At 50.3% G+C, this 22,759-nt stretch overlaps 1 protein-coding gene across 2 annotated transcripts in view; it reads right to left on the reverse strand.

Moving 5' to 3' along the window:
* Positions 1-22,759, reverse strand: part of MPRIP (myosin phosphatase Rho interacting protein) — a 127,381-nt gene that overhangs the window by 11,611 nt on the left and 93,011 nt on the right. The window contains exons 9-16 of one of the 2 annotated variants that reach the window (XM_037495344.2): positions 21,929-22,042; positions 20,337-20,393; positions 19,086-19,154; positions 16,320-16,409; positions 13,709-13,818; positions 11,679-12,243; positions 9,553-9,669; positions 3,111-6,956 (exon numbers count right to left, since the gene is read on the reverse strand). In XM_037495344.2, the coding sequence (XP_037351241.1) occupies positions 3,111-6,956; positions 9,553-9,669; positions 11,679-12,243; positions 13,709-13,818; positions 16,320-16,409; positions 19,086-19,154; positions 20,337-20,393; positions 21,929-22,042 (4,968 nt within the window). The remainder of the gene's footprint in view (positions 1-3,110; positions 6,957-9,552; positions 9,670-11,678; positions 12,244-13,708; positions 13,819-16,319; positions 16,410-19,085; positions 19,155-20,336; positions 20,394-21,928; positions 22,043-22,759) is intronic. The other variant, XM_037495343.2, reaches the window with a different exon arrangement.

Consider the following 22,759-nt stretch of genomic DNA (forward strand, 5'->3'; position numbering starts at 1 on the left):
CAGTTCAATTCTGGAACTTTACAGAATTAGAGCCAGGTAGAATTGAGAAGGAGGGAGATGAGGGTGAAGGTTTATTAGTCGGCCAATTCTGAGTGAGAAGCTCTCAATGTCAATCACAAACTGGGCATCCCACAGTCAGCTGGAGGAAGCCAAGGCCATTCTGTGAATGATGGGTAAGGAGAATTGAGTGGTGGGTTTAAGGAACTGGGGGGCCCAGCACTGCCTAGTCTAACCAGCTGGCTACCTTCACCTGGTCACTTAACTGCTCGGGCGTCCACTGAGGAATTAGACTACAGGATCTCTTTCCTTCCAGCCGGTGTCTTCCTTTTCCTTTTGAGCACAAAGTGGGATACGAACTAGTGACTCCACTAACTGTACCGAGACACATAACAGAACTGCTTTCCAAACTCAGGTGTGCCCTAAGCATGATCCAACCATCCATACAACTGTGAGGGGGTGCTATGTACAGCTGTTTCATGCAGAGAGGCACACTTTCTGTTTAAATCCCCTGTAAGATGTTTCAAAGTAGGGATCAGACCTTTCATTGGTTCTTAAAAGCTGGAATAATGTGGCCATGTTATATTCCAAATGCAGGTACTGGGTGTGGCAGGTGGTAGTAGTGGAGGGGAATGACCTTCCTTCTCCCAGCTCCCAACCCTATACTATTACACTTTGATTGATCCTGCACAGGTACTCCAGAAAGGATACCAAAAAATCAAACCACCATGCTGGGGTGTCTTTGCTTGAGAACATACAGGAATTCAGAGGACTTTCTGGGATCCTCTATTCAGGATTTTTAAACTCAAGGTTATAGTCTGGACTTCACTACAACACATTTGCTGCACTGGGGAAAAGATTTTAACTGCTGTCCACCATTAATTGGGCACTCCTTCTCCCAATAGCTCTCTGGAAGCTGCGGGTCTCCTCTCGCTGCCCTCATACCACAGGACAGCTGGAGAAAAGCCCAGGGCTGCGGCTCCTGCTACAGATCTAAAGAGGGCCTCCATTGCACACCCTGGCACAACCTCTGCCTCTGGCCTGCTCCCTCGTGCTTTGCTTCACATATGATTTCTCAGTTAAAATTAGCAGGTCCTGTCAGTCTTAGTATGACTTGAGTACATTAGAATAAGGGTCAAATATGAAAAGCTCAAAATACTTCCTATACAAAAAGTGGGGTGTTTTTAAAGACCAGATGTTAGGGAGTGGAACTGTTAAAAAAATGATTACTCTGTAACAGATTTAATTTTTAAGCCAAGAGTCCCTAGTATCAATAGAAGTTCCTCAGCCACTCTGAGGAGTCTTTGGGGATAGCAGAGGTGGAGGTTAGGTGTTAGTCTGTGGCTGGCTATCAGGCCAAGACCCCTTTCTCCCTGGCCCAAACAAAACTGCATAGCGTAACAGCTATTAGTAGGGCCTCCTCTGCTGGATGCTGTCTGGTTATAATTTCTGCCTATCTCAAGGGAGTAGATGACCATGCCTCAGGTGGGTTGGAGGCCATGGGCACAGGACAGGTAATCTAGAGAACAGGCAGCATTTGAACCCCCAGAAAAATGAGACCAGAGCCAAAAATGCATCAGAGGCCCCCAACATGACATGTCACTGCAGGAGGATAATGGGTTCCTGCACAATCTGTGGCCAGTTTGTCAACACAAGGTAGTTTTCTCCTTTCTGATTTACTAGCTGGTGATGTACATCACCAGGCTGGTGACACAGGTTCCCAGCTGACTGACATGGGGGCTGAAAGGGTGTTCCTGCACAGATGGGAGCAGCTTATTCAGTTGCTGCTATGCAGACCTGCAGGGTGTCGTGGAATCCACTGGATGTTCCCAGGGAACTGCACTAGGGAAGAGTGCAAATTATGTTTAAAGGTGCACTTGGCTCATCTGGTTTTCAAAAGTTTTACAACTTGGGAAAAGAATAGTGGCAATGGCCTCTTGAACACCTGAGAAGAGCTTTCTGACAAGCAGAGGTGCTTGTCAACGGGCTCTGGTTTGGTCAGCCGGTGCTGCCATCACATGGAGAGAAGGAACACACTGCTGCCTCCCGGCACTTTTCTTCTCAGAGCCAGCGAGACAAGCAGCTGCAAGAGAGAACCACAGGCACCTGGCTGACTGGCTGCACTGCACCATGTCTGGCAGGAGCAGCGAAGTGGTGTCTGCAGCCTGGGCATTTCCTGCGCATAGCTCTAAGAGGGGAGGAGACATGTGCACAAGTGTCAGAGCAAACTTTAGAGTCTAAGGGAGGGCGAGGAGCTCAAGAGGCTCAAGAAACTGGGGAGCAGAGCTGTGCAGCCATGTGCACATGGTTACAAAGGGCAAGGTCCTAGATGGCGCTACACGGCTCAGTGTGCCAAGGGCCTGGGAATATCACCTCTTTGTGGCAGGTCCTGCGTATTCTGCCTAATGAGGCAGTGGGAAACGGAGTGGGGGTGTAAGGACAGTTGCTGCAGAAAGGTTATTTCTCAAAGTTCTTGCAGGAGGAATACGAGCAGCTATTCCTGGGCTCAGCAGAAAAGTCCTTTTTAGATAGAACTTCCATTAAACACCATCTCTGCACCGTGCCCCGAGTTGTGATGGGAGTGACCCTTGACACTGTCTTGGAAATAGTCTTATCTTTTAGGAACCCCAACCAGTTCTGTACTGCCCTCCAAGGGAGCCTCTGGGCTTGTCTCTCCTGGACTCTTCTCCTTGGGCTTGGGTCTGAACCGTGACTGGAGGTGGGTGAGGCCAGGAAGGGAAGAACAAAGGCTTCCTCGGGGGGGGGGGGGGGTTTGGGGGGGAGGTGGGGGGAGTGGCGTAAGGAGAGACCACCTGCAGCAGGCAGAAAGGTGGTAGGGACTTCACTCCCTCTCTTGCCAGTGATCTTGTTTTCCTGCTAGTCCTCTTCCTGGTGGGGATGCTGAGCAAAGCCCCATTGAGACCATACCACAGCCAGCAGGAGTCAAGGGAGAAACAGAATGCTGACTCCATCCTATTTTGTGCAGTGGGTCAAAGCGGAGAACCTTTCAGCTCCACCCAAGAGCCCCACGCCCCAGACACCACCCCCACCCTCCAGCAAGCAGGAAAATGCCTGCCCCTCAACTGTTTGCAAATTAAATGCTGCTTCAAAACCTTCAGGTTCTCAAAGTCTTTCTGGTATTTCTCCCGCAGTGAGGCAGCATTGCCCTCGAGGTCCTTGTGCTCCAGCTCCTCCCGCATGACATCCATCTGGGCCTCCAGCTCCTGGATGCGCTCTCTCAGCCCCATCATAGAGTCAGCTTCCCTGGCGGCGGCCTGCAGAGCACCCCTGGAATGGTCGGTTGGCCAGCTGGAGGGGGTCTGGTGGGGGCTGCTTGGTGGGCCAGGGGCCTGCAGGGCTTCGGGGGGCTGCCGCTGGTAGCGGCGGAGGGCCTCCTGCAGGCACTGCAGATTCTGTGAGTAGTGCTCCTGCAAGGTTCTCAGCTCTTCCTCATGGATTGTCTGCAGCTCTTTGATCTTGAGCTGGAACTTGTCCTCTAGGGTTTGCATCTGTTCCACATGGTGCCTCTCCAGGTCCTGCCTGTCTCTGACTGAGGCATCCAGCTGGCTCAGGACTCTGCTGTGCTCAGCCTGCAACGTGTTCTCTGCTCTGTTCAGCTGCGCCACTACACACCTGATCTCCTCCTCATACCTCCCTTGTAGGGCAAACATGCTTTCACTGTGCTTGCTCTCCACTTCTGCCAGACATCGCTGCTGATGGTCCAGCTGGGTGACCTTGGTCTTGAGCTCTGCATTTTCCCTTTCAATGATGGCAATCACTTCCAGGTACTCACTCTTCTGCTTCCGAAGAAGTTCCTCATACTCCTCCTTCAGGGCCCCCACAGCCTGCTCCTGCTCCTTGGGGGAGATCCCTCTGCTCTGCCAGGATTCCTTGCAGCACCGGAGCTCCTTTTCATACTCAAGACGAATTTTGCAAGCTGCATAACACACCTGAGCCTGAATAATTGCATCTTGAACTAATAATGAAGAATACTGACTGAGGCCTCCCAAACAAGTGTTATAGGAGAGTTTCTGGGAGGCCTGGAGAAGCTTCTGACAGTCTTTTACCGATTCCACAGGGGGAAGAGAGATGATAGCAGCAGATATCTCCCCTAAGAGGTTGGCCTTATCTTTAAGCTGCAGAGCGAGTTCTTCCTGAATAGTAACAAGGGGCCCAGAGCACTGGGCAGACAAGTGGAAGGGCTGCTGGGAGCTGGCTGCATCTTGGTGTCTTAGCACTTCTAATGGGCTCAAATCCCAGGATCCCTGTCCACGGTCTTCAATGCAAGCTGGAAGTTTGAGAGCTTCTGAGACCTGTTGCATCACTCTCTCAAAGTCAGGGGTTCGGTAGGCTCCCAGGATTTCCCCAAGCATGTGCTTGTGCTGCTGTAGGGCCATCTGGGTCCCCTTGAGGGTCTCCTGGACGCTTTGCAACCTACGGTGGAAAGACTCCCTCACCGACTGCACGGCGAAGCTGAGCTCTGCCCTGACCCACGTGGCATCAGCTAGGGCAGGGACTAGGGCTGGTGCAAGCCTCTGCTGCCCACCTCCTGATGTTCCGGTCACTTCTCCTCCCAGTGTCCCCAGATGCTTACTCAGGGACTCAACCTGGCTCCAGAATTCACCATCCACCAACACCTTTCTAGCCCAGGCATCTGCTGGAGCACCAGGACAGACTGCAGCACTTTCAGACTCCAGGGGCAACTTTCCTGCCTGAGAAATATCGTGGAGAACTTGTGAGATGTCTGATGTCGTATTTTTTAAAGAATCTGCTATTTGGTTTATCAGTGAGGCTTCCAGAGCTATCTGATCAGAAAGGAGCTTCAGCTGCTCCTGCTCCATCAGTTCAGGCTGCTGTGAAGCTGACTGCTCTTTCTCCAAGAAACTTTCTCTGTCTAGCTGGCCTTGGGGTCCACTCTCTGCAGTACCTGGCCAGTGATGCAAGGCCTGGATGGCGCTGATTAGCATGCTCTCCACGCTGGCCAGGGGGCCGGCTGCTGCATCCTGCACTGCCTCCTCACTGGCTCCTGGCAGAGACCGTAGCTGTTCTCGGCAGTTTTCTAAGCAAGCCAGGGCCTGACTATTTTTCATCTGGAAGCTGCCAAGCTCCCCGACATGATTCTCAACTATTTTTGCTCTGGCCTGTCTTTCCTGCTCCAGCTGGGAGGCCAGTGCTCCAACCTGGAGCAGGCTGGCGCGGAGCTGCTCGCGTAGCCGTGCCTCAGTGCCGGCCCACTGCTGGTGCAGGGCCAGCAACGCCTCTTGGCTCTGGCCCTGCTGACTCTCCAGCTTCACTGTCACATCTTTGAGTTTCTCCTCTGTGATATAGAGCTTGGTCTCCAGGGAGTGTATTATGGAGAGGTAGGTGTCAGAGTCACTAGTCGCAGGGAGTGAGCTGGGTGTGGCCTCTGAGGACATGCTTTCCTCGGAGGGTGACCGGTCCTGACTGGTGTCGGAAGAGGTACTGCTGGTCCAGGTCTTCTCAGACCCATCAGGGTGGGTATATTTTTGGCACTGGATTGTGGAGAACCGGATTCTTTGTCTTTTCACACCTGGTGTTCCCTGGTCAGGTTTTGCTGTGCTCTGCAGATGCCCCTCCCTGTCTGATACTTCAGACTTCGGGGGCACTACACTCTCTTCTCTCCTGGGGCTGCCTTCACCACATTCCTCCCCCATAGCAGCCCCAGGATTCTCATCCTCAAGCTGTGAGTGTGGGAAGCCAGTGGCTTGGAGCTGTGGGTCCGCAAGTACAACGCTGTCTCCCTCTGCTTCTTCCAAGGTACTCCGTGGCTCTTCTGTGTCCTCTGAAGACTCCTTTGTGAACTTTCTTAAGATCTCTTCCTTTGCCTGGAGCTTCATTTCTGTTTCCTCTAAGCTGTTCCCCAAAGCAACCATTTTAACCAAAGCCTCATTGAGGTTCTGATCTTTCTTTTCCAGAACTTTTTCATGCATTTCTTTGATGTGTTTCAGCTCCTCTTCCTTCTCTTTCAGCAGAGCATGGATGCTCTGGAGCTGACCGGCCACTCTCCTGTAAGAGTGCTCCAAATTCTGGTAGTCTGCTTCTCTTCCCCTCAGTTTCTCCTCAAGTGCAGCAACGTCCCCATCAGACAGGGCCACACGCTCCACCAGCTCCTGGAACCGCTGCCTAATCTGATCCCGCTCATCTCTGAGGCTCTGCACATGCTCCGCCAGCTTCTGGATGCTGGCCTCCTTCATCTCCAGTTGTTCCTCCAGCTGGTGCACCACTTCGCTGCCCTCAAACTTGGCGCTCAGCTTCTCTTTCTGAAGCACCTCCATCTGCTGCTCATGGTCCTGAAGCTGGTCTTCGTAGGCATTGGCCTTGTCCTCCACTTCCTTCAGGTTCTGCAGCAATGCCTGCTTTTCCTTCTCGCAGCTCTCCAGTAGCAGCTCATAGTTCTGCTGCAGCTTCTCCTCCATCAGCTGCTGGGCCTGCTCACTGGTGCTGAGCTGCTGGCTGAGGTCGGCAATGCGCTCCTGCAGCCTCTGCACCTCTTTCTGCCGGTCCCTCTGCAGTGCCTGCTGCATCTCCAGGTCCCGTAGCTCCTGCGTCTTTTCCAGCAGCAGGGCCTCAGCACTCTTGAGCTTCTGCTCGCTGGCCTGTAGCTGACTGCTTAGTGTGGCCTCGCTGTGCTGCCACTCCTCTAGCTGCTCGCGGACCTTTTCTTTCTCCAGCTTCAGGTCGCCCTTGAGCTTAGCCAGTGCCTGCTCCTTGATGGCAAGCTCGGCAGCAGCATTGCTGAGTCTTGCCTGGAGGCTCCTGATCTCAGCCTCATGGTGTCGGATGGCGTCCTTGGCCTCTCCATAGCTACGCTTGAGGGACTGGATCTGCTGCGTGATCAGCTCCTGGCGCTGGCACTGGGCCTCCAGCTCACTTTGGAGATCTTGGTTGACTCTATGGAGCCTCTGCCAGGCACCGGATGGGGAGGTGGCCACTTCAGTCTTAAAAAAACCGATTAAACACTGGTTAGTAACACTCGGGCCTCCCCGTTCTGAGTGTCACACCTCTGGCCAGGTCAACCACTGAAAAGCTCCTTGATGGATTTGCCTTTTATCCTTTGCACATTTTTTTTTTTTCATTAAAAAAAAAAAATCCAACGAATCATCTTAATGTTTTTTGGCAAGTAGCTGCTTCCAGGTAAACAGAAGACATGGACAACAACATCAAAACAATTCTAACTGAATAGCTTCTAGGAGAAATAAACCAAACAAAACTGAATAATGGAACACACTGATAAGCAAAACGAAGACTGAAGGACAAGAGGACGCCGGGGAGGACAGGGGTCGAGCAGAGCACTGGCATCTGTTTGTTTGGTTTGCAAAACAAAAGGTACGTGGCTCTAGACAACAAACCCTAAAAAAGCGCAGGACTCAGGGTGCAGGTGATGATGTCACTTCCTTCTAAGACAGGGAGAGAAGGAAGGGAGGCAACTGCTGGGGGATGTCAGCGAGGTGACATCGGAAACATTTTCCTTTGCAAAGTGGAGCCCGTCCTCTATAGTAACAGGAGAACTAATCTCTACCTGTAAGAAGACAAAACGAGGGGAAAACGGAAACCATGGAATAAAATATGATACCAACAAAACAACAAACAAACCTTTGTGGAATTCAAATAAGAAAGTGAAGCATGCAAAAAAAAAAAACCAAAAAACAAAAACACGAAAGAAACAAAACTCCCCAATTTGAAAGGCATGCAGAAAAGACAGAACTAGTTAATGTCGTAGAAAAACAAGTACATGAATAAGAGTGAAAAGAACAGTCCAGCCTAAGAATTTGGCCTGCCTGTGGCCCCCTCTCAGTCTACTGGCAGGGAAGCCACAGATGTGACACTCAGTTACATTAAGTTAAAGTTACACTCCGCGTCCAGACCATGCAAATTCCTCCTCCCAGCAGTTAGTAGCACCCATCCTGAATGACGACTCCTTCTGACCTTTAACCTCAAAGGCCCCTTGCTCTTTCAAACCTTTGATTGTAAGCATTTCCAAAGTGCAAAGGGAAACTAACAGTAATCAGCGATCAGACCTAGAGGGAAGGCAGGAGACCAGCTGTGCCCAGTGCAGACTCATGCAATCATCTACATTAGACATGAAACTAGTTCTTAGGTTAGCAATATGTAAAATCTGCTGCTAGAATAATTAACCATCTGATGTGAAGTGAATTCATGTAGGATGGGGGCCCAACCAAGGTTTAAAAAGATGCTCCCACACCTGGAGGGTCTGCATGAAAGAACTGGGGCACCCTCAGACGGAGATAGGGAGGGAGGAGGTACCATTCCCTTCCTGGTGCCCAAGAGCCTGAACCAGGAACAGCAGTAAATATGGCTGAGAGGGCAGGGAGGAGGGTCCAGGGCATGTAAGGTCAAAGCAGGAGGGAAAGAGAAATGGGGAGAAAAGAGGCGGAGGAAACATGCAACAGAATAATCAGCATAGAGAGATGCAGAACGGTGGAGTCAGCCCAGAAGGTGGCTGAACACCTGGGTTGATGTGCCACCTGGGATGATTTGGATCAAGACTAGTGCACAGCAGTCTGGAAATGTCTACACAGCAACTCATCAGAGTCATGGAGAGCTGGAAGGACCGTTGGAGACAAAGGTTTAAGTGTACACAGGCAAGGAGGCTGGAGTTGCAGGGGAAAGGACACTGGCTTCGCTGGCCAGTGGCAGTCTTGGTTTGAACCAGGGATCCTGACTCTAACACTGTGCTGCTCATTGCAACTGTGGTGGGAGTACAAGCTCTCCATTCCAGCACCCTATTCTCCCCACCCCCCACCCCCGCACTCATTCATCAACGGGTTCTCCCTCCCAGTATGTCAGCTCCATGGGGCAGGAATGTGTTGTATTCTACCCCAGAACAAGACCAGGGTTTCCAAGTCAGTTGGCGGATATAGGCCCACCCCACCGAGCTAACCTTGTGCCTGGCGAGACACCATGGTCATGCCCATTGCTCTCTGGCCAGGATCTGACACAGGGATCTCTGGTGGACAACACAGGTTTGGGCGGCTATGTTTTTTTCCTCCTGAAATTTGTGGGGAGACTAGGCTAGTGGTAATAGTCCCAGATTTGCCTGGCAGGTATGGTACAAACATGAACAGGGATGGGAAATCAGGTCTAGTTCCATTATTGACTTGGTTTTAGGAGGCACTTGGCTCACTATATTGCTCAATTCTTCAATCCGTAAAATGTGTTTAATACTTTACTGCGAAAACCAATTTGAAATTACATGCAAACATATGGTATATCTATAGATGTATACTGGGTACTTTGAGAGTCGAAAGGAAAGATCACCAAAATTACTTTCTTAAACATAAAGAAAAAACCCATAGAGAGGTTTCAGGTAGAGTCCCCAAAATGTAATACTAGGAGGAAATATAACCAGAATCCACTGCAGTGAGAGCCTGATCTATGGCAGAGGAGCCCAGAGCTGCAGTACAGGAGAGGCTGCCTCGCTCACCAGGTTTTAAACATTTCTAGCCTGCCTGTGCCCCTCACGCTGAAGTCCCTGAGAGTGCCTGAAGGGCAGTGGCAGCCCCTCAGCCCTACCTGCAGCACATAGCCCTCCCGGGCACTCTGCTCCCGGCCCAGAGCCACCCTCAACTGGTCCTGAAGGAGCCGGTTCTGTTCCAGAAGGTCTGAGGCCTCTTTCTGGCTCTGTTCCAACTGTTGGCAAAAAGACATACATTATTAAGCAGAATGCTGGTAATATACAGAAGCAGTGGCACAGTAAGGCCCATAGACACATTTCTGACCACACGTGGACACATTTGCTGGCCTCCCCATGACCACATGTCAGTGGGTATGCTGGTCTGGTCTTCATCTGCAGCACCTAGAACTGAAAGATCCAGCTCTAAAATAAATAACACCAGCAGGCTGTTCACCTGTTTTGTGGACACTCACATAATTTCCATGGCTACTAAGGTTCTAACATGCAAATCCCACTAGTAAACAAGGGCTCTGTTCCTGCACCAGAAAGAAGACCATCCCACTTGGTCCTTTCAGTTTCCTTAGCACAGCTTCTTATTCCAAGACTTACCTTGGCTTCCACCCCAAAACTCCATTTAATCAGTTTTATATGAGATTTCACATAAAATTCTGTTTGCAAGATGGGGTTCTGCAGGTATTTCTGCAAAATGTGGAAGGCAAACAAACTACTAAAAATACTTCTTGCTTTCAACATCTCTGAGTTCAGTCAATTCAAAGAATCCCTCCACCTCTTCCGAAGTGCCTATAGGGTGCTGGGCCATGTGGGCCCCTGCCGTGCCCCAGGGTAAGTAGCAGAAGGGCTAGGCACAGACCCTAGACTTTTACACAAATCTGCAGTCTGCTGTGTGGTTTGCTGGCTGCCACGCCTATTTCAGCAGCTTAGAGCAGAGTAAGTTTGAATCATTCATCATTCCATCTTAGTGTTCTTACTGTATTTACAGGTATTAAAAATGGAAAAAAAATTCAAAGTGTTCATGGTAGTGATAAATATCTCAAGAATTTAGTAAAATAGGAGAAGGATGAGTAGTCATGGTAGATCGAAGTGGCACATCTCTAACAGTAATTAGGTACCAACAAAAGACTGTGTTGTTTTTGTACTCCACCTGCACCCCCTAAAGAGTATTCATAAAGGGTGCACCCATGGGAAATTTTAAAAAAACCATCTAACACTGTACCTCCTTGGTCATGGAACTCTATTCAGACTTACAAATCCTCAAATCAAATCAAATCCCACATTTGATTTCTGGCTACATTTACACAATTTTACACTGTGCAGGGGCTGGCTTACTTATCTCTCTCCATCTGCCCTGAGGACCTACTCTGGAGAGAGCATGGGCCTTGCTGAATGATGACAGGGTACCCTTCACCCATGGCCTCTGGAGTATCAGTCTATCTTCTGTTCTCTGCCCCATATCTTCTTTGGGTCTCCTTGTTTTTCCCCAGGCTGCTATGAAAATGGGGGGCTCATCTCTGCCTCTAGCATCAGCCTGTTTGATCTTTTTTTTTTTAGATTTTATTTATTTATTTATACAAGCACTGGGTATAGTCAGGAGTGCGGGAAGGTGAGAGAATTCACCAGAGCCAGAGTGGGGAACAGAACAGGCAGACTGACGAAATACACTGCTGAGGGGAGCAGTGAGCGTGGCAGGAGAGGTCTGCACGCCATGTGGGACCCTCGCCGGTGCCCGGGGATCGAACCAGTGCTGCAGAAGCTGTGGACAGCTTCGCAGCCCACCACTCAACCACTGCGCCACCAGGGGGAGGCCCAGCCTGTTTGATCTTGGGTTGAAACCCAAGTCTGCTCACATCCCTCTCCCATCTACAATTTCTAGTTCATGACTGAAGCAGGGTAGATGAGCCCCACCTGGGTCCTATAACCCTACTAGCCTCATCTCTTGCCACAGCTGACTCTAGATGACAGTGCCCTCACCACGTGGAGAACTCTTCTGTCCTTTGGGAGAGGCTCAGTGCCCCCTCCCTGCCACTCTGCATGAGCTGACATGCTCCCACCTCTCAGCATCTGTACTGTGCTCTTGGACCTGCCTGCCTGTCTCACTCTCTAGTAGCCTGTGAGTCCCCTGAGGGCTCCCTTCTCCTCAGTGATCTGGGCTAAAGCACACAGTCATTCTTGCTGTATGGAACCCACCTGCCCACCCCCCATCTGTGTGGCCATTCCGAGAGGTTACCTCCTTCTCCAACAGAGAGGTCAGCTCATGAGTGGAGAGTCGGTCACTTCCATCTTCAGAGGAGGACAGGTGTAGGGGAGCGATGGGCACCTGCTTTTCTTCCCGGAGAGGGGTGGTCTCCACCTGATGCCATCGCTGCTCGATCTCCACATGGACATTCTGTGTCTTGAGGTCGGTGGTCACGGGCAGCCCCGGGCTCCGGTCCACCTCCATACGCAGGGCCATGTCGTCAGGGCCTGGCCCGTCCATGGTGTCCAACATTCCAAAGCGCTTGCGCCTTTCCTCCCGCCGCCGTGCACGCTCCCGCTCCAGCTCACCTGGCTCTGCCTCAGGATGGGTGTCAGGGGGCCCAGCGGTGCTGGCCCGCTCCTGAGCCAGAGCCTGCTGGATGGGGCGGAACTCAGCCCAGTCAAAGGTCTTGGAGCGGCCTTCCCGCCTCCGCTCCCGAGCTCGGCTTCTCTTCTGTTCGGGGTCTGGCTCCCCATGCTCGGCCTCTTGCTTCTCACTTGGCCTCGGGCAAGCATCGAAGGAGGAGCTGCTCCGGTTCTTCTCCTCTGGCAATGAGCTGGGGAGGAGCAAAACAGCCCATCAGGTGTGGCTCCTCGTGACAGCTTCCCACCCCTTCGAGGGCCCAGCGCCATAGGGGAGGGGATGAAAGAAAACTGCCTTTCCAAGTCACCTCTTTGGAGCAAACCCAGACTGGATTCTGAGTAGAGACAGGAGAGAAAGCAGGATGATAACAGGAGGGTCCCCTACTACAGAAACACTGCAGGTGTGTTATGATGACTACAACAGGATGACAGAGCAAAGGGTCCTGCTCAGAGTGTAGGCCAAGAGTTCCCCATAGCCCTGGCAGAGAAGTCCGAGTTTCTGCTCCTGCTTTGTTAGGGACGTTCTCAAAGTACACAGAAAGACTTGCAGAAAGGCTTGCAGAGCTTCAGGCGCTGCTCCTGATGGGGAGGGAACTGGGGTAGCCCCTCGGGCCACCCCAGGATACAGCCCCGCAAGGGTGGGTCTCCACACACACAAGGGGTTCAGTTAATGGACAAGCCAACTCTCCTGACAAGACATCACAGTGCTTGTCCTGGCCACCACCTCCGGGTCGCACTGACTCAGGAACAACCAAATACTGTCTTTGTTTAATAAATGAAGGAATGAACAATAAACACAGGAAAGAAAGATGAAAGAGAAGAGTTATTTTAGGTTTCTTTCCTTCCATTTTGTTCAAAGAGGTGTAGGGTCACTAGGAAGAAGGCAGGTACTGACAAAGAATTGGCATTGCCACAGCTGCCACAGGCCACTAAGGCACCAATGGTGGCACCAGGGACACCACCCTGCTTATAACCTCCAACTCGACAAGTACACCTGAAGAACTGTTCCCACTACATGTTCTGAAAAGACTCTGCAGCCCTGAGGCGATGGCAGCAGAGTTCTTAGTATCACAGGCCAGTCCTGCACACTCTAATCTTTTCTCCTCTCTTTTGAAACGAAAACCAGCAGGTTTCTATCCATTAGGACAGGAGAAGGAAGGCATGCAGCAGATCACGAGGTTTATGAACCACCAAGGGTTGTTTTCCAATGTGGCCTAGAGTCCCTAAGAGGTCTTCCTGGCTGCACAGAAATCCAAAAGACGGAGGAGCAGGTAAAAGAGAACCAAGGAAAGGAGATGCCACAGCTCCAGTACAGTGCCAAGGGCTGCCCTCATCCTAGTCACAGAGGCCCAGCACCAGGGTCAAGGATGGGCCAGGGCCCTGTACCCACCCACAGAGGGAGATTCGCCCACTCAGGGCAGTTCTGACAGTAATACTGATGCTGCTTGTTTGGCTAAGCTGGCCAGGCTTAAAGGAGGAAAAGGTACTCAAGGTAGGAAATTCAGGGAGCCCAAGAGCAAGCTGCTGATGGCAGGACAAAGGAAGGAGGGAAGACCACCATGGTGGGATGGCCAGAGCTCAGTCACCAGAAAAACCAGGGAACCATCCACAAAGGAAGGAGGTGGTGGCTCCTTCGGGCACCCAGACAAACTGTCTTACCTCGTCACATCTGGGGCAGAAGTTGGGTGGACATGCTTCATGATGGTCTGGATCCAGTTCCGCCGAATTCCAGATGTCATAGCAGAAAGAGTGAACTCGCCTTCCTTTGTCTATTTGAAAGATAAGGCATTATCATGGATGGTCACCTCCCAAACCCTGGTGCAAGTCCTGCTTCTGGGCCAGGTGTCTGAGGTGCACTATGGGAGGCCCACTTGGGATAAACAACTGGATAGCAAAAGAAATAGCCAAGTTGTGGATGCTTTGCTATTTCTGTGGTAACAGTTAAATGACCTCTTTTCCTCTCTATAGGACCTTGCACATTTTTACAGAATACTTGCAATTTCTGGGGATTGTGCTGAGTCAAAGACCTGTCTAGCCTTTCAGGGAGCTCACAGACAAGGGGTAAGGAGAGAGTACAACTTGACAACAAAGGTCAGTATGTGAGGAGTAGCAGGAAAGACCTCTGCACAGCAGGTGAGGGCTGGCAGGTGGATGGGATGACCAGGGAGAAGTAAGCGGGCAGGTTCGAGGCTTAACTGACAGGCTGGGGCTAACAGTCTTCTCTGTCATGCTGAAAAAAACAGGGAGATGTACTGGTGGCTGGGGCAGTCACCTAGGTGATTAGTTAGGGGGACAGCAGAGAAGAGGGAGGTTCCTGAGAGATAGGGAGGTGGCATGTAATGTGTTAGTGACAGGCTATGGAGGAGTGCTGTCAATCCTTGGGCCCCTGGCCTGGGATACCAGTCAAGATGGAGAAGCAGGCTGGAGGAGGCTGAGGGAGAGGAGTTGGTCTAAGTGGGGATGGCGTGCAGACAGGAAGTGAGGAGATCCAGAAGGCAGAGCTGAGAGTGAGCAGCACAGCCAGCAAGGGCAGGGAGTGAAGAGTGGCCTCTGAACGTGGTCCCTGTATCCCTGAGCAGCCCTGGTCAGCACCATCTGAGAAGGGAACCACAGGTGCTACCTGCATGCATTCCACTTCCCTGCTCTTGCCCTACAGGTTCCTGTCTCACTGAAGTGAGGATGTCAGTACTGTTCTTGAAGCAGTTTGGGCTACTTGGACCCAGGAGCTACATCAGCAAATCAGCTGATGTAAGATGAAATCACCAAGATGTTTTGGGGATGTGAACTGGGTGATTAGAGGTAAATGGACAGTTGACCATATACACTGGCCTGGAAAACTCAAAACACAGCCTGGACTTCACCTTATCTCCGCTTCAGGTCCCTACCAGTACACCCCCATCAAGAGACTGCCAACAATCTACCTCTTCTACCTCAGTTTTCTCTCAGTATAAATCAAGGTGGGGTCCAGCCTCTGGTTCTCTGAAATGCTGAAATCCCAGTGCTCCCTAAGCTTTGAGGCCTGCTCATCTCTTTCTGAATCTTTGGCCTTTTTCTACTCCTGGGTGTGGTTGCTTCTAGATCTGGCTAACGTGACCTGCATGTTTCCTCCCATGACTTCATCTCTCACTTCTCAACTAGAGGTTCACGCTTATGGCTGCCAGTTTAATGTTTAGAGAGTCTTTGACCTCAAACACAGCATCGGCCAGAATTCCACAGGCTCCACTCCTTCTCTAAAGTCACCACTGCTGCCTGACTCTGGGGTTTGGGTCCTGGCACCTATTTCCTCCCTCACCTGGCAGAGCCAGGTCCTGTGCTTTTTCCTCCACAGAGCCTGGGCCAGTCCTTCCTTACCCTCTCCCCTGTGCCAGCCTGCTCGGTGTTCTTTCTAGCTGTCCTGCACACTCCGATGGATGCAACTTACTAATGTAGCAGGGTGGCATGGACCTAAGATCAACTAACCCACAGCCTGACCCTGGTGCCAGGCCATGGGTGCAACTTCCCACCCTGGCTTGGTGCTCCACATGGGTACCCCACATGGAAGGAATGCCATACCCAAAAGCTTGGGGGCTGGCAGCCAGTGCTCTCCTTATATGTATCTGGTGGGTCTGAATCTCAAACACCCCACTCTCCACCCTCTGAATTAGAGTTGGTGCCAGAGTGAGGGCAGATGGCAGTCAGGGGGACTGCCCTAACCTTGAGCCTGCTGACCCCAGGGAGCCCCGAGTTACCACCTTTGATAAAATGGCCAATGAGAACTGTTCTATTTGTTCAATCAGACTGTATTTTTGAGAGCATGGGCAGTGCCTTCTCAAAATCCTTGTCAAGAGCCTGACAGGATTTTGGAGGAAAAAAAAAAAGACTTCTGCATGAATGAGTGAATGAACAAATGAAAAAATAAGTGAATAAAAACCTAGTATCTAAAATTTAAATAACATTCATTCTTAGTACCCACATCCCACATCCTTACAACTGCCCAACGCCAGCATTTAAAAAAAAGGGAAATAAAAAATAAAAGAACCATCAGTAACAAAAAACTCTAAACAATCTTGATAAGATGCTCATGTCTGATTTTTGTCCAGATCACAAAGTGGGGATGGGGGTCAGGTGTCACAGGACAGAGGAGGGACAACACAAGGCTAATTATGTGACGTAACACCTGCCCACCACTGTCCCCTGACAGGACCTCAGGTTCTCAGAGAAATGTCCCAGCTAGTAAAGCCCACACACCCACCTCACACCAAGCCTATCTCCAAACTCTACCCTGGCTCACATGTATCTGAAAGCCATAGTTTCTCTGGACTGGATATTCTGTGACATCATAACATGTAGACAAGTCGATTTCCCCGTCCAAGTCAGCTGCCTGCAGAGAGATGAAAGGATGTTGGGGATTTAGAAAGTAAAAGTCAAGGCCTAGATGGGCATGTTTCTATACTGGCTTTATTTTTAATGGGCACATCCATTCACCAACAAGTACACTTCCCACCTATGCTACCTGGAGCCATCTACACGGTATTCTCCCTGCATCCTGACGAAGACATCACAAGCCCGTGTTTCTTTAAACATGTTGATGTAGCAACTCCTTTACACTCTTAAAAACTGAGGTCCCTGGAGCAGCCCTCCTGCCCACCTGTGGTTATACAGGTGCCTCTTTCTTTCTCCTTTTCCTAAAAAACCTGTCCTTTTAAAATGTAACCTTCGGGCCTCCCCGGTGGCACAGTGGTTGAGCGCTGGGTTGCGAAGCTGCCCGCAGTCTCTGTAGCACCGGTTCTATCCCCGGCTACTCCCCAGCCACCGGAGGAGGGTCCCACATGGCGCGCAGACCTCTCCTGCCGCCCGCTGCTCCCCTCAGCAGTGTACTTCGGTCCTTCTGCCTGTTCTGCTCCCCGCTCTGGCTCTGGTGAATTCTCTCACCCTCCTGTGCTTCTGACTGTACCCAGTGCTTGTATAAATAAATAAACAAATAAATCTTTAAAAAAAAAATAAAAAATAAAATGTAACCTTTGCTAGCTTGTGTCTATGAAAGTGTCTTCTTTTCCTTTAAAAAAAAAATAATAAACCTATCCTTAAAAAAATTGAGTTTTTATGCGGGTTTTATTGATTCATGACATTTACCATATTAAAATTGGAAAAATCATTATATACTCATTTAAGAATATAAATGAATCCAGTTCATTTTTAAATAAAAAAATATTTTAAAGAATCAGCAAGAGATTTCTGTGACTCTCTTTAATGTCTGGCTCTAAGAATAGTTGAATTCTCCTATCTGTGTCTGATTTAACCACCCCAATATGTCTGAAGTATATGAAAACAGTCTGGCCTTTCATAGAAGGGAGCTGGAAAATTTTAGTATATAATAGTATTTTCAGGTAAATTTGACTATCCATTGATGAGTGGCTATTTAGACAAGGTCAACTGCAAGGTGGAATCTGAAATCACAGTTAATTTTCTGTACTCAATTACATTAAAATCCACAGTTTTATTTCGCCCTTTGAGTACATCTTTTATTCACATGATTTTATAGCATCATGTACTGGCCATTTGGAAGACAACGAGTTACGCATGTTTTCCAAATGTTGAGACATTTCATTATACGGAATCAAAATACTGCGTTTGTTAATATCATCACCTATTTTGTCAGGAAGGTATCACTAAAGGGAAGCTGTCAAGTTCAGGATGGTGAACACAAGTTTTTCAAAGTTCTAGTTTTGACTGAACGTTTAAATTGTATCACTGTTAACACATTCTGTCAGTTATTTTCCCTGTAGGAATAAACTCACTTGGTTGATTTTCAAGAAAATGTCTGCCAAACTGAACAAGCATTTTGTCTGCCAGCTGTTCTTCCAAGCAGTTATGGTGCTCTGTGAGGAGTGGCCAATGGCCAGTGGCAGCAGAATGGGCAGTGCTCCCCCATGGACAACCATCACACTTGGGTAGGCAGCAGAAATGACTTATGCTGACTTCCATTCTGAATCACAGCATATTAAAAAGAGGTGTTTAAGCACTGAGACTTAAGACTAATAACTTTTACTGGTTCATCAAGGCCCTTTCTTTACATCATGAATGTGTGGCAGTGAAGGACCCATGACCACTGGCAGCTCCTGCTGCAGCCTGACTGGCCTAAGACTCCTCCCGCTGCTGCTTCTGCTTTAGTGCAAAAGTTAACACAGTGAGAAAAAGGAAACAGCACCTTAGTTTTGTAAAAATAGTTTTAAAAAATATCCCAGATGCCTAAAAGGGTCTTTAGGGTTCTATAGACTAAATTCTGAGAACTGCTGGTCCAGAAAATGCATGTCCATGTTTCCTAACTTTAGGCAGCATCACCCACCCTAGTCAATACCTAATTGGGATCACTAACTTTCCACTGCAGTCCATGAAGAACTTAGTGCATTCTTTTAGGTTTAGGGTATGTAAATACATATAACTAGCCCCTAAAGACAGACATTTAGCTTCTTTTCAATCATCTGCTATTACCAAAGTGTGGGGATGAAGTTTAGCAAGAGAAAAGATAGGCCAAACTGCTCATAAGAAATTATTTTTTTTGTAGGTAAAGATAAAAGAGCTCTCTGGTCAGTCCTCAACTGGAATCAGGACTGTCAACTGGGTCAACCAAGCTCATCTGCCACATTCTATCCTTGTCCAGGTCAAGAGACAAGATTTAGTTCAGTTCTTCCAAAGACTCAATTCACTGCAAAATCTCTTTGTACAAAAAAACAAATTGCACATCCTGAGTTTTAAAACAACACATCTTTCAATGTTTTTCAAAGAACAGAGAACAGCAAAGCTGTGAAACCCACTGCACATATGTGCCTAAAACAGGTCAACATTCCAGGCCACAGCACCAGAGATCATCCAAAACAGGTCTAGTTACTGAGCCCACACTTCCCACCAGGAAACCAAAGGTGGCAACATGGACACTGTCAACAGACTGAAGGGACTTCAGCCCAGAGAAGCAGTAGTGCTGAGAGTCTCTAATTCCTGGGAGCTGCCTGAACCACTTCAGCTGTCTCTACAATTGGAACCAAATTAAGACACTCACCTCCTCAGCCACCGAATCCCTGTAGTATCTCAGGCTTTGATCAGCAAGGACAAACCAGTGCTTCTTCCACTAAAATCAAAGGGAAAAAAGGATTCAGATATCACACAACACACTTACTGCTCCAAGGTGATCCATAGCCAAAGTTTCTGGGGCATCTCCCTGAGCACAGGTGAAGCAGAGGGCAGGTGGCCCCTCCCACAGTGGCAGACACACACAGGACTCTGCTCAGGCTGCAGTGTGCACATGACCTCAGGACGTTTGCTAAGCTGCGGCTATCCAGTGACAAGGCAGGGCGCAGGCTGTGGGCTCTCAGTAACCCACAGTGGTGCGGCTGGTGAATAGTGTTTGCAGTCCTGAATCTCAACTCCAGAGGCTGCAGATGGGGCTGGGCCCTCAGAGCTGAAAGGTGGCTGTGAAAATGACATCTTCTTCTTAAGGAGGCAGCCTGTGAGTCACAGCCACAGGCTGGCTAACCAGGGATGCGCCCACCTGCAGCGAGCAGGAGTAAACCAACCAGCCAGATTCCCAAGTCTTCACTGTGAGTAGGAAGGAGGGAGACTGGAGTCTTCAGGCAAGGCCAAGGGGATTGATATGGAGGAGAGAGAAAAAGGATATTTCGGCAGAGTTGCTCAGGAAGCAGGAGGAAAGCACGGGCACGGGCGGGATTCAAGGGTTCCTCAATAAGGACCTAGAAGGGTCCTCTTCATGCCTCTTCGGAGGCCTGGGCTTCCAGTCTGGAGCAGGGTCAAGGTGGTGTTGGGAGGTTCAGCAGCAGATGGCTCTTCCTACCGAAGTCTTATGGCACAAATGTCTCACACTGGCTCCTCCCAGGACAATGGCTGAGCATGTCTCTGACAGTCTTATAATCTTCAGCTCCTGTCTACTTGGCTGCATCATATGCAAATGGGAACAACCAGAGGTGTTCCCAGTACCTTTTAGGAGAGTGGAGAGCTAGTGCTTTAGGATGAGGCTAAGGCCAGCAGAAGGGTGACTAATCTCTCATACTGTGGCAGGCAGGCCTGGCTGGTGTCTCTCATCCCTACTGCAGAAACAGGGCTGGGGTCAAGTACCTCTGCTTCTCTAAGGAGATGGGGGTCTTGTCTATAGTCCTGGTCCACAAGACAAGGGAGCATACTAGAGGTGGAGATGGGGGTCAGGGCCAATGCTCACAGACCTGTTGGAGTCAAGGCCAGTGGGGTGTCACACCTGGTCTGGCACCACCCAGGAACCACAGCAACGCTACAAACTCACCTGGCCATCCTCATACTGCTTTGTCAGCCAGCCTTTCTTGAAATTCAGCAGGTCGGGCTGAGAAAGGGAGAAAAAGAACAGTTCAGAGGAAAGCATCGTGGTAGCAGCCAGGGCAGGCATTTCTGTCTAGATGAGGTGGACACCAGGAAAAAGGGTTTCTCCACCTGCCAGCAAGTCTGCACAGCCCCCTGCCCTGGTGCTGCTGCTCACAGCACCTCCACAGGCATGTCCATCTCTGAGGAAGGAGATGCTGGGCTTGGCAGGCTCACAGGGAGGAAGAGCTCAGCCTCATCACCCTCTGAGAAGCAGCTGGGTGGCCCTGTTGCTCTGAGAGAAGTTTCTGCAGGGGCCGCCTGCAAAGCAAAAAGGAGTCTCCCAGAGTCACCGAACATTTCATGGGAAAGTCAGCAATGATGACTAAAAGCAAGGTTCAGAAGTTCTTGCTGAAGCCACAGGAAGACTGAAAGCAGAGACCACATCTGGTATTGAGTGAGACACAACAGCAGCCCTGCGAAGACCCTCAGATCACTTATCTATCAGGATGAATGTTAATCTTCATTTCCCTTCAAGAAGCAAAACCAGGACAGCAGACAAGGAAAGCAGGGACACAGGTTGCCAGCAGGGCCCAAATGGGGCACTGTCCCTGCTGGTCCTCCTGCAGATCACAGGTCCATCACCAGTCACCTGCAGCCCAGTTTGTATTTCACATCTGGGCATCTGTCAACCGGGAGCCTCAAGAGACATGGATCACCCTTCCCCTTGCCCCATATGCTCTCTCTTTTCATAACCATTTTGAGCCGTGATGGGCTATGTCTTTTTGGATCCCAAGGACAGGGTAGTAGGAATAAGCACAAAGTGGCAGGACATTGACTAGCAGGTGTGTTCTGGGAGCTTCTGCTTCAAAGCTTTGGGAATAACCCAGGCTCAAGGAAAAAACAAACTTCCTCCAGGTAAGAAATGTTCCTGTCCTTGCTCCATGGTTCCATGTCAACCTGTGATTGGTGGCCCCACACTTTGGGGGGATAGGTGGCACCAGTCCTGGCTCCTGAGGAGGCTGAGGACAAAGCAGAGAGGCACCCTAGCCACCACGTGAGCAGCTGTCCTTCACACCCAGGGCCTCTGCCTATCACCTGTGGCTCTCCAAGGGTCCTACCCAAACTGTATCTGAAAACCCCTACCTGTACTTCCACTGCTATAGCTCAAATGACCTGAAACAAAGACCTGCTCTATTTCTGTGGTGAAATGCCACAAACAGGACAAGTGCTCACAGCCAAGAGGAGCGCCTGGCTCTAAAATGCCATGGAAACAAACGCCCAGAACAAGAATGGAGGTTCCCTGGTGACCCTCATCCTCTAGAGTCAGGATTCCACTGCCTTGGCCAGATGGCTCCCTCATGGGGACCTCAGAGCTCAGGATGCCCATGTAGCCCAGAAAAAGGAAAGAAACACAGAATGTGCATCCCATACACAGACACGATGGCCTGTGCACAGAGGGTACAGCCAGCACGGACAGAAGCAGACAGTGACCCCAAGTGACCAGAAGCAGCAGAGTCTCTGGAGCTTGGAGCTCGGTGCGCGGGCGGCTGGGCTCACCGTCAGGGAGGACTCCGTGGACCTCCTGTCCAGTGACTTGGCTCTTCGGTGTGGAGACATGGGGGAAGTAGAGGTGTCCGGGAGTAGAGCTGTGGGAACTTCACTGGTGAGATCCTGTGGCAGAGAGTAGCCGCCAGTCAGTATAAGCCCATCAGCTCAGAGCGCCGGGAGCCAGAGCCTGGGAGGATGGGGGCTGCAGGGGCCTTGTTCTCAGGCTTTGTCTGACTCCCATGGCAGGTCTGTGTGAGGGTGGGGACAGGAGCCTGCGTCCTGGGCTCCTTGTCCAGTGCCTTCTGCTTCTCACAGCAGGTTCTGAGATGCCCTGGTCGTTTAGAGCAGCCTTCTCCTTCCGATGCACAGTCACCTTCACTCTCCTGGCTCCTAGGTCTCCCTCCCCACCCCCTAACTTCTTAGGGTCACAGGAAGGAAGAGCCCTGAGTGCCGCAGCAGTGAGCAGGCCCAGGCAGTGGGCACAGCAGAGTACCTCTTAAGCCATGAGAGAAGCTGGGAAGGAAGAGGAAAACTGGCCACAGCAAGTCACTGAGAGGAAGGTGGCTGCCTCAGGAGGAAGATTTTAGAAGCAGAATTCACCTTATGGACTGAGTAAAGAAATGAGGGCGATAGCTGCCACTCGGAAGAAAGAGGAAGGGAAGTGTTCAGCCCTGTGGCTGGGCTGCCTCAGAGAAGAAAGCAGCTCTAGTTGTGACTCCGGATCTAAAATTCGTTAGGACAGCCTTTAGTAGACATGGATGAAGTTCTGACAGGAAGATGCAGAAGAGAGGCCTACCCTCAAGAATTCACCAACTGGAGAAGATGAGAAACACAAGCAAA

This window comes from Talpa occidentalis, unplaced genomic scaffold (assembly GCF_014898055.3).
Source record: "Talpa occidentalis isolate TD23 unplaced genomic scaffold, MPIMG_talOcc4v2.1 talOcc4.7, whole genome shotgun sequence".
Lineage (NCBI taxonomy): Eukaryota > Metazoa > Chordata > Mammalia > Eulipotyphla > Talpidae > Talpa > Talpa occidentalis.